Source organism: Microdochium trichocladiopsis (assembly GCF_020744255.1).
Source record: "Microdochium trichocladiopsis strain MPI-CAGE-CH-0230 chromosome Unknown B0I36scaffold_5, whole genome shotgun sequence".
Lineage (NCBI taxonomy): Eukaryota > Fungi > Ascomycota > Sordariomycetes > Xylariales > Microdochiaceae > Microdochium > Microdochium trichocladiopsis.
This window is the reverse complement of record NW_025763548.1, coordinates 1,277,096-1,289,780: the sequence shown is the minus strand read 5'-3', so window position 1 is coordinate 1,289,780 and position 12,685 is coordinate 1,277,096. Positions and strand designations below refer to the sequence as shown.

Genomic DNA, 12,685 nt, shown 5'->3' with positions numbered 1-12,685 from the left:
ATACATAACTTTCTTTCCCAATTTCCTCCCGGAAGCTCGTCCCCTGCCCATGAACAAGAACGCCGAGATCTTTCGAAATCAAACATGAATCTCTGGAGCCTAGCCCCTAAATACACTATACCGCGAATATGGCACCTTCCCACCCGTCCCGGCCATGCCCTCCTCTGCAGCCTTGCCGCTGACATGTCTCCTGCTAGCCCTTGCGCCGCTGCCGCCCAGGTCGTAGTCGTTGCCACTCGACACCTGTCGGCTGGCACTGTTGCTGCCGTTCTTATCCACACTGAGCATGACCGGCGGCGTTCCCGGCTGGAGCTCACCGTACGGCTTGGCCGCGGAGAAGAAGTCGTGGTCGGCCTGAATGGACGAGTTTCGGTTGCCAGTAATGCTCTTGTCCTTGCCGTTGCCGGTGAACTTTTGTGAGTATCGCTTGCCTATGCTAAGTGCCGAGTAGCTCTTCGCGTCCGCAATGTCACCGCCACTGCCGGCTGTCGGTCCGCCGCTGACCCGTCGTGAGTTGAGGCTGACCTCAGAAAGGGCACTGCCGAATGAGTCGCGAAGGGCGCGGAAGGGCGTCTTCTGCCGCGGCGGTGTCTTTGTTGGCGTGCTGGTGATAGTTGTGGTGGTGGTGGGGACAAACGCCGTGGTAGTAGGATTGATAATCTTGGGAGACACGCCCGATGGGTGCGAGCGCAGTGGATGCACCGGGTCATGCAAAGACATGCGCGCCGACGCGTTGATCGGACTGCCACCTGCCCCCCTGTAGTGCTCGTTGTCGTCCTCGTAATCTGACACATCGTCCATCGGGTCCGGCCGCATCATGTCGTGGTCACGGTCAGAGAGGTTCTCGTCATCGGAGTCGCCCAACACATTGTCGTATCGCTGGGTCAGCGACTCGTAGGCCTGGTTGCGATGGTTCTGCTGCCGTTCTTGCTCACGCTCAGCAGCGTTCATCGCGCGCTGGCGTTGTTGCGTACGGTTCACCATTGAATCAGTAGCGTACCAGGACTCCGTGAATTTGGCAACTCGCGTGGGTGAGGCGTTGATAGGCTGCTCCGGTAATGGCTTGGCGGTGACCATGCTCTTCGGACGGCCGCGGGGGGTTCCAGTCTCGTCCAGCGAGATTTCAGCGTAGGTGCCGCGGTGAGCAGAGCCTCGGGAAGGAGGTGTTGTCTTTGCCGTAGTGAAAGTGGCGACACTGGCACGAGACATGTTGGCGGCGGGGATCTGGTACTGCCGGCTTGGAAGATCAGACCGGGAATCGCGCTTCGAAGACACAAAGGAGTCTCCAGAGTTCTGTCGTGTATGCATGAAAGGCATGCTCGGAGGCCGCGAGAGCGTCTCGTACGGAGCGCCCGAGCGCCTGTGACCCTCGAGGGGAGTCGACAAGCGGTGTACACTGTCCGAAGCGGTAGAAACGGTGGTGACGGAGGACTTGTTGCGTTTGTGCATGCGCGACGTCAGATTGCTCTCAAGCGGGTTCATATCGGGCGGCATGTTTGCGATCCTCTTGAACATCAGACCCAAGTACACCGAAATGAGCAAGGACACGACGTGCAGGGCTCCTGCACCCAGAAGAGTCCAGTACTCGGACAAGATGAAGTAGCGCAGGTAGGTCTTGTCGGCGAGCAGGGTGTCCCATTCGGCGCTGTGGTTATTGACCGCGAGCATGCCATAGGCATACAGAGGCAGCACGGCGCAATCGGTAATGCCAGAAAACAGCTGGTACGCAGCTGAAGACGCGGGCGGCCTGGCTCTAGCAGGACGGCCATGGTGCCAAATGGCGTACGCGGAGCAGACGGCAGCGACACCAGGCTACACACATTTTGGTGTTAGCCTCAGGCCTAGTCCATGTAGTGTTCTGCTGGGAAGGCTACTTACAGTGATACGCATAACCCAGGACGTCATGAGCTCGACTTTTGTAAGGAGGATCATGAGGACCATGAGACCAAGGCCAGCGATGAGCTCGAGAGACCGGAGGACGATCTGTAGGTATCTTGTCCATTTGATGAGCCACTTTGACGTGTCACTCATGGGCCGATACGAGGTGATCCTGCTCCGGGGGACCTCATGGAGGCTATTCGGGTGGGTGTCAGCGAGACAGTCATGGCTATGCGCGACGAGATGGGAAGAGGACGTACTCGGGGTGGCGATTGAAGGACACGAGGGGCCCTTCATGCTTGGGTTTCTGAGGCTTCGGCTGCCAGCTGGCTCTGGTGAAGGCCTTTGGATCGAAGTCTGACTGAGGAAAGCGGGACGAATTGCGCTTCTCCGCATCGTACATGTATGGCTGTTGGCCGCCCATGCTGTGCGACTGAGGACCAGCAAGAGCTGGTGTAGAAGTGGCGACAGAGCTCAGTTGTCTAGGCCGGGTGGAAGAGCAAGTACTTGGTATGACGACCTCGAGAATAGGTAGACAAGAAGAGAGGACGAGGAACCAGGACGCCTGGATGGATTGGGCCTCGAGGGTCTTTTGGGGGGGTGAGCAGGGCTGAGCTGGGCTGGGAAGTGGCGTGCCTGGCCGATGACCCAGATCCAGGAACCACAGGAAGTACTGCAGCGCTGGTGGCAGGGAAGAAACCCAATCCGATACTGATGCCCGCGGGCCGGGGCTGGGAGACGGGCCTGCATCTGCATCATGCAGCGCAGCGCGGACAGGCGCATGGTGAGAGCATCGCGGGCGACTGTTGTGACTGTTGTCAGGGCAACCAGGGCGGGACAAGGTTGGCGGCTGCATCCCTGCCAGCCACCGTAGCGGCGGGCGCGTGGGGCGCCATCCCGCTCATCGCCATCGCCAACACGCCATCCATCCCAGCCCGCCTGCCCCAGTCAGTCCGGGCTGCTGATTAGCCTGCCCGAGAATCGATGGCGGCTCGTTCATGGTGGTGGAAGCAAGGATAATTACGAGCCTCCAAGATTGCGCGTGCCTGTCACAAGGTAGGTACCTAGGTACCTGTACGGCCATGGGACGCTGCCGGAGTGAAGACATGTCAGAAGCACGTCACGGCATCGACGGCACAACCGTCGGATAGCCACTGATCGAGGTGCTTCTCTGGCTTGCCTGGCACAATTGCACGACATCCCCCCCCCCCCCCCCCTCTTTGACAACAGTTACTGGAGTCAAAACGAGTCTTTCTTGATTCGAGGGCAAAGTCATGCCCACTGACCCACATGAGCTTCCTTTGACGTCTCCCATGAATGGCTGGGTCGCAAAGGCTGAGCTGCAATATCAAGACGACTCGAGCTCTCAAGGCACACAACCAGAGCTCTGCGAGGCGCAACTTAACCTCCACAGAAACCTCAAACACAATCACCCGGCACTGCCATTGTCGGAATCATACAAACCTGTCCCCGGACAACTGCTGGACAGTGACAGCACAGGACCGCCCCGCCCACTCCGGCGCCGGCTGCCGACTCGGAGCTGTCGGCTGCCCTGCTCGGCCACCGAGATAGTAACCAGTCCTCGCCGCCCTGGTCATCTACCACACAAAGTATTCCCTGGGAGGCATTCGACCATCGTGTGGAGATTCCACCAAGTCAAGTATAGCAGCCATGGCTTTGTCCAAGCCGCCGCTGTGGGTGTGCACCGCCTGTCGCCAGACCACCACCACCACCACCAGGCCACTGGCCACACGCAGAGTCATCCACGGCCACACCAGCTTCGCCCGCCTCGCCTCCGGCTCACCAGCAGCTTCGGTATCCGGAGCCGCCCGCGATGCAAGACCGTTCCGCATGGCCGTCGTCGGCTCCGGCCCGGCAGGCTTCTACACGACATACCGGGTCATGTCCAAGATCCCGCAGGCCAAGGTCGACATGTACGAGGCGCTGCCTGTCCCCTACGGCCTCGTCCGCTTCGGCGTCGCCCCGGACCACCCGGAGGTCAAGAACTGCCGCGACAAGTTTGAAGAGGTCGCCGCCTCGCCAGGCTTCACCTTTATAGGCAATGCCGCGATCGGCGGCGGCACCGCCGAGGACGGCTCCCCGCAGCAGCCCACCAACAGTTTCCCCCAGAGCGTCAACATCCCGCTGGGCCGGCTGATGGCGCACTACGACGCCGTGGTGTTCGCCTACGGCGCGAGCCGGGACAAGAAGCTCGGCGTGGCCGACGAGGACTCGCTGCGCAACATCTTCAGCGCCCGCGAGTTCGTGGGCTGGTACAACGGCCTGCCCGAGTACGCGGACCTGGACCCGGACCTGACGCTCGGCGACGAGGCCGTCATCGTGGGCCAGGGCAACGTGGCGCTCGACTGCGCCCGCATGCTGCTCGAGAACGTCGACGTGCTGCGCCGGACCGACATCACCGAGGCGGCGGTCGAGCGGCTGCGCGCGAGCCGGATCCGCCGCGTGCGCGTCGTCGGCCGCAGGGGGCCCATGCAGGTCGCCTTCACCATCAAGGAGGCCCGCGAGCTCATGAAGCTCCGCGACGTCGGCTTCCACCCGGTGGACATGGACCTCGTCCCGGACGAGATCTCGAAGCTGCCCCGCGCCAGGAAGAGGCTCATGGAGGTCCTGGTCAGGGGCTCCACGACCAGCGTGGACGACGCGAGCCGCTCGTGGTCCCTCGACTTTGCGCTCACGCCGACAAGGCTGCAAGGGGACGCCCACGGGAACGTGCAGAGCATGTGGTTCGAGCGGAACCGGCTGTCATCCATCTCTGACCCGGATGCTACCGTGCTGAGGCACGATCCAACGGCAGGTGGCGATGCATCCCGGCCAGAACAGGTGCAGTTCGGGGCTTCCATGGTCCTGCGGTCCATCGGGTACAAGTCCCTTGCCCTGCCCGGGTTCGCAGAGCGCGGGATCCTGTTCGACGACCGCAGAGGTGTGATCAGGAACGACGGCTTTGGTAGAGTATTCCAGCAGCAGCTGCAGCAACAACACGATGGAGCGGCGACAGAGCAGCCAAAGCACAAGCCCGGTGTCTACTGTGCAGGCTGGGTCAAGCGCGGACCGACGGGCGTCATTGCGTCGACAATGGACGACGCCTTTACGACCGCAGACGTCATCGCCGAGGACTGGTACCGCGGCGCGCCCTTCATGCAGGAGGACAGGTCAGCGTCGGCACAAGCCGAGGACTCTGCTGGATGGGATGCGTTGAAGCGCGAGGTCGATGGCGGCGGCGCGGCGAGGGTCGTCGACTGGCAGGCTTGGCAGCGCATCGATGAGGCGGAGAAGAAGAGGGGCGAGGTCGTTGGCAAGGAGAGGGAGAAGTTTACCAGGACTGCGGACATGTTGGCTGCCGCTGGGTTATAAAGAATTTATGACGACCTGCACAGCAAGTTTGTTGTGGGGGGGCCGGGGGGGGCCTCTGGTGCTTGCGAGCTGTCAAAGTGACAGGCTTTTACCTAGATGTACACGATATTGTAGGATTATATACATATATCTCTTGGCGAGGGATATCCTTCACAACGTATATCTTCGACTTCAGAAAACTTTCTTGATCTTGTTGTAATTCAATATTTTCACATTCTTCTTGTTGTTTTCTTATACAAGTTTTCTTGAGCCTGACACACCAGTTAACTGCTCTTGATCTTTTCCGTCAATTCGGGCACTTTCTCAAAGAGATCACCGACCAAGCCGACATCAGCGACCTGGAAGATTGGCGCATCGGCATCCTTGTTGATCGCCGCAATGACCTTGCTGTCCTTCATACCCGCCAAGTGCTGGATTGCTCCCGAGATGCCCACGGCCATGTACAGCTGGGGGGCGACCACCTTGCCCGTCTGGCCGACCTGGAGCGAGTTGTCCGCATAGCCCGAGTCCACGGCGGCGCGGGACGCACCGACGGCGGCGCCCAGCGCGTCCGCGAGGGGCAGCATGACCTTGTCAAAGTCCTCCTTGGACTTGAGGCCGCGGCCGCCGGAGACGACCTTGCCGGCGGTCGCCAGGTCTGGGCGGTCCGACTTGGCGAGCTCCTCGGACACCCACTCGGAGGCAGACTCGGCCTTGGGGTCGACGCCGTCCTCGATGGTGGCGGTGCCCGAGGCGATCTCGGCGGCGGGGAAGGCCGTGCCGCGGATCGTGATGCACTTTGTCGCGTCCGAGGACTCGACGGTCGCGATGGCGTTGCCGGCATAGATGGGGCGGACAAAGGTGTTCTCGCTCTCAATGCTGGTAATGTCGGAGATTTGCTGGCTGTCGAGGAGGGCGGCAACGCGGGGCATCAGGGACTTGCCGAAGGCTGTGTGGCCGACGAGGATGTGCGTGTAGCCACCCTTCTTGATGTTCTCGACGAGGAGCGGGGCGTAGTTTTCGGGTAGGCCCTGTGTAGTGCGGCGAAGATCAGTCCATGGCCGCTAATTGAAAGAGAGAGTAGAGAGAGGGGGCCAGTGAGAAGCTTCAGGAATGTCAAAGCCCACCTTGTCATAAGCAGCATTGTCGACGGCAATGATCTTCTCGACACCGTCAATCTTGGCAGCCTCCTCGGCGACCGACTTGACGCCGCCGCCGGCGACGAACGCGTGGACGGGACCGCCGAGCTTCTGGGCGGCGGTGATGGCGCTGAGGGAGCCGTGGTTGAGCTGGCCCTCGCGCTGCTCGAGGATGGCGAGCGACGAGAGGAAGCTGCGCAGGGACGGGGCCGAAGTCGCAAGGGCGCTGCGTGGGCGGAGGAGCGTCCGCCGGGCTGCTACCGCGAACATTGTGGTATTTGGTTGTGTTCTGCTGCTTGCCGTCTGTGTTGTTGTCGTGGGGGTACAGGCAAAAAGGAAGGCAAGGAGTCGTGGTGCTGGTGGTGGTTGTGGTTGTGTTTGAGCTGAGGTTTGAGCGATGGTGGTGCGCTGCACTTGCTCGGCATCGGATCCGGGCGGGAGGCGGCACTGCACGGCTATTCCCCAGCGGGCGTCATCGCCAGCAGGCACATGTCCGGGGGCCTCCCCCGCCGCCGGCCTCGTCCACGGCGGAACCTTGCGGGAAAGCATTCGATCTACTCTGGAGGCCCATTACGAGGGGGCTGCCTGTCCAGGAAATACTCAATTCACCAAGTCATGGCGCATACACTCTCTTCCCATAATCTGAGGGTCATCAACCACCACAGACATCCAGCCATGCGCCAGCGTTGGACCAGCAGTCCATGATGGACGGCACAGCAGCCGATGATGGCCGTGAGGGGCCGAGGGACGAGCTCACCACCAGCATCGAGAGCTGGGGAAAGACCCAGCCAGGTATGCACTTAACAGTGCGTGTCGGGTTTCCGGACAGGCCAGGCAAGGGACAGACCAGACGCTCGAGCGGGCCTGTGCGTACCCGGCACGACGCCAGACTCGTGTCTCCAGGACCCACGCATCGACCTGCTGACTCAGCTGGCGGTGCCTCCAGGCCAGCCGGGAAGGAGCAGGTCTATGCTGGCTGGCCATCCAAAAGCCTTGGAGTCGAGGCTGGGACCTGCAGGTGCAGCGCCGCCCGTCGCGCAATTTCTCAGAGGACGCGAAACCGCCCCAATCCACCACCTCCTGCGCATCGCATCAACCACCACGTCGTCGCCTGCCCTGCTGCGACTTCACCTCCCACGCCCGCCCACTGTTGCCATTGCGCACGTCCGCACCCATCTCCTCGCGCGTCGCCGTACCGCGCCTCTGCCTGCATGAATCAGACCGGCACCAAGACTTGCCCCATCAGCCTCGCGCATCCTGTCGCACGCGTCGTCTTCCGTCCTTGAGCCTTGCTTTCTAGTCATCGCATCGTCCAACCTACGGCAACTCCGATCAGCAGCACCACATCATGGACGATCAGAACACAGCTTTTGGCTCTCCAGCCAATGGCGTATCGCCCAGCGGCAACCCTGCGCCTGCCCAACCGCCTGCCCACGCCGATGCCAATGCTGCACCGGACGCCTCTGAAGGTGAGCATCATCCACCATCCCGAGAGCTCATTCACGCGATATGCCGCGCATCCATACCCTTCACGGTGGCTTGCATGATGTGGGTGTGTCAAAAACTAACTCGATGATTTCGCGATGCTAGATGTGCAGATGGGTGATGGTCCCTCGGCGGAGCCGACAATCAAGCAAGACAGCGCCACGCCCGCACCTGCTTCCACATCAGACAACCCCCTCGATGCTCCGAGTGCGCCGCCTGCCGACGCTTCAACAGCAAAGGATGATGTCGAGATGGGCGACGAGAACAAGGACGGCCAGGCCGACAAGGATGGCAATGAGGCTGCTGCCACGGCCGAAGGCACGGCCGCCCAGACCAAGACAAAGGAGAGCATAGAAAGCGCGGCGCGGGAACATCTCATTTCCCAGACGCATGCCATCGTCTTGCCCAGCTACAGCACCTGGTTCGACATGAACACCATCCACAACATTGAGCGCAAGGCTCTGCCAGAGTTCTTCAACAGCCGGAACCGGAGCAAGACCCCAAACGTCTACAAGGACTACCGCGACTTCATGATCAACACATACCGTCTCAACCCCGCCGAGTATCTTACCGTCACTGCCTGCCGGCGAAATCTGGCGGGTGACGTCTGTGCCATCATGCGTGTTCACGCCTTCCTGGAGCAGTGGGGCTTGATCAATTATCAGGTATGTACTAGTCGTAAGAATAATCGTGCAAGGCACATCGCAATTAACAGTGCTCAAGGTGGACGCCGATCAACGTCCCTCGCAAGTTGGGCCTCCTTTCACCGGCCACTTCCAAGTCATCTGCGATACCCCACGCGGTCTTCAGCCATGGCAGCCTGCAGCGGATCCCGTTGTCACCGATGGCAAGAAGATCACGGACACCGACCAGAAAGCGGCTGCGGCCGCCACTGCGGCTGGCGAGCGGAATCTTGAGATCGGCCGCAACATCTACGAGGCGAGTGCTAAGGGCACCAAGATCACAAAATCCGAAAGCAAGGCCAACGGCGAGCCCGTCACTACCAACGGAACGGCGGCTGGGTCACCAGCAGCTGCAACCGGCGATAAGAGCAACGATGATGCAGTCAAGGCCCCCATCATGAAGGTCAACTGCCAGAACTGCGGCAACGACTGCACGCGCGTCTACTACCACATGCCGGAGACCAACTCGCCAACCAAGACCAAGCACGACCTCTGCACTCAGTGTTATATGGATGGCCGCTTCCCCAACAACCACACCAACACCATGTACGTGAAGACGGAGAACCCCACATATTCCGCCGTTCTCGACCGGGACGCCCCGTGGTCCGATGCCGAGATCTTGCGACTCCTTGAGGGACTGGAACGCTACGACGAGGACTGGGCCGAGATTGCGGAGCACGTGGGCACCCGGACTCGCGAGGAGTGTGTATTGCAGTTCCTGCAGCTCGACATTGAGGACAAGTACTTGGAGACGGAGGCGCCGATACACGCCCCAACTGGCCTCTCGCTCCTCGGGTCTCACGGGGGCCACCTGCCCTTCACCCAGGCCGAGAACCCGGTCATGTCTGTCATTGGCTTCCTCGCCAGTCTGGCCGATCCCAAGGCCACGGCAGCTGCTGCCAAGAAATCGGTAGAAGAGCTGCAGCAGGGATTGCGCAACAAGATAGAAGGTGGGGATGCGGCCAAGGTGAACGGCACGTCAGCAGGCAAGGACAAGGAGAAGGCCGAGGACAGCATGGAGGTCGACGTGCGGCAAGAAACCACCACCACAACGACCACCACCACAACCACAACCACAAATACTCTCGCGAGCATCCCGCTGGCTTCGATGGGCGCGCGCGCCGGAGGTCTCGCCTCGCACGAGGAACGCGAGATGACGCGACTTCTGTCTGCCGCCGTCAACGTCACCCTGCAGAAGATGGAGCTCAAGCTCAAGTACTTTGACGAGATGGAGAACATTCTGCAGGCGGAGCGGAGGGAGCTCGAGCGCGGGCGGCAGCAGCTGTTCCTGGACCGCCTGGCCTTCAAGAAGCGGGTGCGCGAGACACAGGAGGGTCTCAAGACGATGGCCGGCGGTGCCGTTGGTGCGGACGTCCAGCTGCCGGGCCAGGAGAGCCTCGCGTTCACCACGACGCCGGGCATCGGCGCCGTGCAGCCGCTGAGCAGTGAGGGTGCCATCAAGAGCTTTGAGGCTTAGATTTGGGGGATGAAAGAATGCATTTTTATGATCGGGAGTAGCAACGGTGGTGGTGCGCCGGACCATGTTCAGCCATTCGTCCATCAAGGCCGTAAAGACAGAGAAGGTGAAGGAAGAGAGAATGAAATGGTGTGGGGAGAATTTGGAGTAAAGATGCACTTTGATTCTTGCGCTCAAATGGAAGCGCAATCGGGGGGTTCCTGGCTGGATATGTTTTGTTTTTTTCTTCCTCTTACTGTGTCTCTTTTCACTCACGTTTTTTCCGCTAAAGACGTCTCACTCGTCCACCCCCCAATCCTCCTCCTCCTCCTCTTAGAGGCCCCAGGAGCGTGTAACTAGGCGAAAATCCCATCGGTGTAATCCTTCTTACAGTTCTCTCGGGACGTGCTTGCTGTGTCCTGCCTGATGTGTTCGAATTCATTAAATTCAGCCTGCCAAACGCCTCTGTCATATTTCTTGTGTGTACGTTATTCAGGCCCGGTATTGTCCCTTCCCGTCTGTCCTTGCAGCACACAAGGGCTAGCACGAAGACCGCGCTCTGCTGCTTTAATACCGCTGCCCATGGCGGCGTAGGTACGCTAGCTCCCACTCGCTGCAATATTGGATGCTCGCCCTCCAATCTCCGCGACCGGCGATGTCGTGATCACCACCATCACCACTGGCGACGCCACCCAGATCCAGCGCTCCGGGCTTCCTTGTGCCCCCTCTCTTGGCGCTGGCGCTCGTTGCGTCTGTCGTGAAGCCTTCGTCGTCCGACGTGACCGACGGCGCCGCGGAACTCATCCGTTCTTCTCCTCCTCCTCCTGCACCTCCTCCTGCTGTAGTGGAGAGGGTTGGGTCGTCCGGGGTTTCTTCTTCGCGCAGAACGGCCCATAGACGCGCTTCTTCTGCGCGCGAGGCTGCCGCGTCGTAGGCGTCCGCTGCCGCGTGGAGCTGGTGCTCGGCGATGATCTTGGCCCTCAGAGTGTCTCGCGCGCGCGTGGTGCCGGAGAAGTCGATGGCCGAGTGGTAGATTGCTTCTTCGAGGTCCTTTTCCACGGCGGTGGTGTTTATGGGTAAGGAATCGTGCGGCATCGGGGACGCAGGCGGTGATGCTGCTGTCTTTATTGGTACAGATGGTTGTTGTTGTTGTGAGAACTCTGTGTTGTGATCGTCTTCGTTGGCTCCGAGGTCGTCATCGTCACCAGCGTCATCATCGCTGGTGTCGTCTGACTCGTCCGAGCTTTCCAAGGCGGGACCTGCTTCCGGCGGGAAGCCAAGGAATTCTTCGACCGTGTCATAAAGAAGGTACGGGGGCTCCTCGTCCTGTGGCGTCTCACTCTGTGCGACCTGGCTGTCGTAGCCAATATCGTCGTGCTCGGAACCTGTGTGGTCTTGATCAGGTCCAGAGCTCGCGTCTGAAGCATCTGCTTCGTCATCATCCGTTGCCACTTGCGTCCTCTCAATCTCCTGTGCACCGCTGTCGTTGTATACATCTTCGTCATCATATACGTTCAGGCGGAGCCGCCGCGCCGACGTGGCCCAGAACCTGCGAGAATCGCCACTCAAGCCCAAGGACATCCTGGCTGCCTTGACGTCCTGCACCTTGACGGAGCCCACCTTCACCTGTGGTCTCCGACGGAGACGGCTGTTTGCCATGATCAAAGTTGTAGCTAGCAGCCGTCTCGTGATGCTCTTGGCAAGACCATAAAAGTCCTCCAAGGCCGTTGCCCGGATGGCAGGCCTGTCAGCCGACACGGACCGCCAGTTGCAGTCTTCGATGGCGGCGTTCATGAACACGTGCTCTGATAGGTGAAGCCAGTTCTTCGTGATGAAGAACTCGCCAAAAGACTGGATGTCGGGATCGTGCCGACGTACTTGAGCTTCCAGGTCCCGCGCCACGGCCTCGGTTATGAGCCAAGGGGTGTCGCCCCATCTGTGCTCCTCCACGCCTTCTTCGTGGGCCTGCTGGCGGAGGGACAAGTCGTCTGCGGCCTTTTCGAGCGCGTTGCAGAGTTCCTGGTCGACCTCGACGGCAGCCGGGTGGCTCAGCAGATCCACCGCGCCAGAAAGCCTTGATTTGCCTCCGCGGCGGCTAAGCACGGCATCCTGTAGGAGCATCAAGTACTGCCGGATCTCGAGCACGGTCTTGGTCCGTACCTGCGCGGCGATCCCGGGCAGGTCGTCGCGGCCGAGGCGTGTGACTGCAGCGAACAAGGCCTCCTTCTCGGCCGAAGTCCAGTTGACGACGCCTATTTGCGAGGGGGCCAGTTTTTGTCGAAATTCATGCGGAGATCTGCCAGCCACATCGAGGACATGGTTGTTGAACAGGGAGAGATATGTGGCGTTAAAGTTTGTCTTCCTCCGCTTCAAAGGCGTGACAGGGTCAAAGGGCACTTCCTGGGCGTCGGAGCTGCGGCGCCGCTTGCGAGGAGACATCCAGCCTAGCTGCTGCTGGGAGTGAAGCCTGACTGCCAGGGCGGTCTGCGGGCCTGGCTGTGCAGAGCTGTTGTTGTCTGATTGAGAAAGATGGTCTGGAGAGGCGTTTCTGCCCCTCGGCCGGGCGTCCAGGTCCATCTCGTCCATCGCTATCTGTCTGGAGACGATTGCAGCCTGAGAACAGTGAAAGACGAAATCATAATGAAAGAGCCTGCAAGTGTAGTGCACAAGAGGCCGTCTGCGATGAGCAAGAG

At 60.4% G+C, this 12,685-nt stretch overlaps 5 protein-coding genes across 5 annotated transcripts; 2 read left to right on the top strand and 3 right to left on the bottom strand.

Annotated features, from left to right (window-relative positions):
• Positions 1 to 99: 99 nt before the first annotated feature.
• B0I36DRAFT_362738 (uncharacterized protein) lies at positions 100 to 2,302 on the bottom strand (the record flags this gene model as incomplete). The annotated part of the gene is made up of 3 exons (XM_046158703.1): positions 100 to 1,812; positions 1,879 to 2,074; positions 2,139 to 2,302. The coding sequence occupies 3 exons, from the start codon at positions 2,300 to 2,302 to the stop codon at positions 100 to 102; spliced, it is 2,073 nt and encodes a 690-aa protein (XP_046012627.1).
• A 794-nt stretch (positions 2,303 to 3,096) lies between these two features.
• B0I36DRAFT_322865 (NADPH:adrenodoxin oxidoreductase mitochondrial precursor) lies at positions 3,097 to 5,454 on the top strand. The gene has a single exon (XM_046153896.1). It carries the CDS (start codon positions 3,550 to 3,552, stop codon positions 5,248 to 5,250), a length of 1,701 nt encoding a protein of 566 aa, XP_046012626.1. The 5' UTR covers positions 3,097 to 3,549; the 3' UTR covers positions 5,251 to 5,454.
• Positions 5,430 to 6,853, bottom strand: B0I36DRAFT_322863 (uncharacterized protein). Its single transcript, XM_046153895.1, has 2 exons — positions 6,357 to 6,853; positions 5,430 to 6,260 (listed from the first exon to the last, which is right to left on the bottom strand). The coding sequence occupies exons 1-2, from the start codon at positions 6,636 to 6,638 to the stop codon at positions 5,514 to 5,516; spliced, it is 1,029 nt and encodes a 342-aa protein (XP_046012625.1). The 5' UTR covers positions 6,639 to 6,853; the 3' UTR covers positions 5,430 to 5,513.
• A 556-nt stretch (positions 6,854 to 7,409) lies between these two features.
• On the top strand, positions 7,410 to 10,286 carry B0I36DRAFT_116680 (SWIRM domain-containing protein). Its single transcript, XM_046147971.1, has 3 exons — positions 7,410 to 7,837; positions 7,959 to 8,518; positions 8,577 to 10,286. The coding sequence occupies exons 1-3, from the start codon at positions 7,717 to 7,719 to the stop codon at positions 10,011 to 10,013; spliced, it is 2,118 nt and encodes a 705-aa protein (XP_046012624.1). The 5' UTR covers positions 7,410 to 7,716; the 3' UTR covers positions 10,014 to 10,286.
• A 273-nt stretch (positions 10,287 to 10,559) lies between these two features.
• On the bottom strand, positions 10,560 to 12,578 carry B0I36DRAFT_349103 (uncharacterized protein; the record flags this gene model as incomplete). The annotated part of the gene is made up of 1 exon (XM_046156759.1): positions 10,560 to 12,578. The coding sequence occupies one exon, from the start codon at positions 12,576 to 12,578 to the stop codon at positions 10,560 to 10,562; it is 2,019 nt and encodes a 672-aa protein (XP_046012623.1).
• Positions 12,579 to 12,685: the final 107 nt, after the last annotated feature.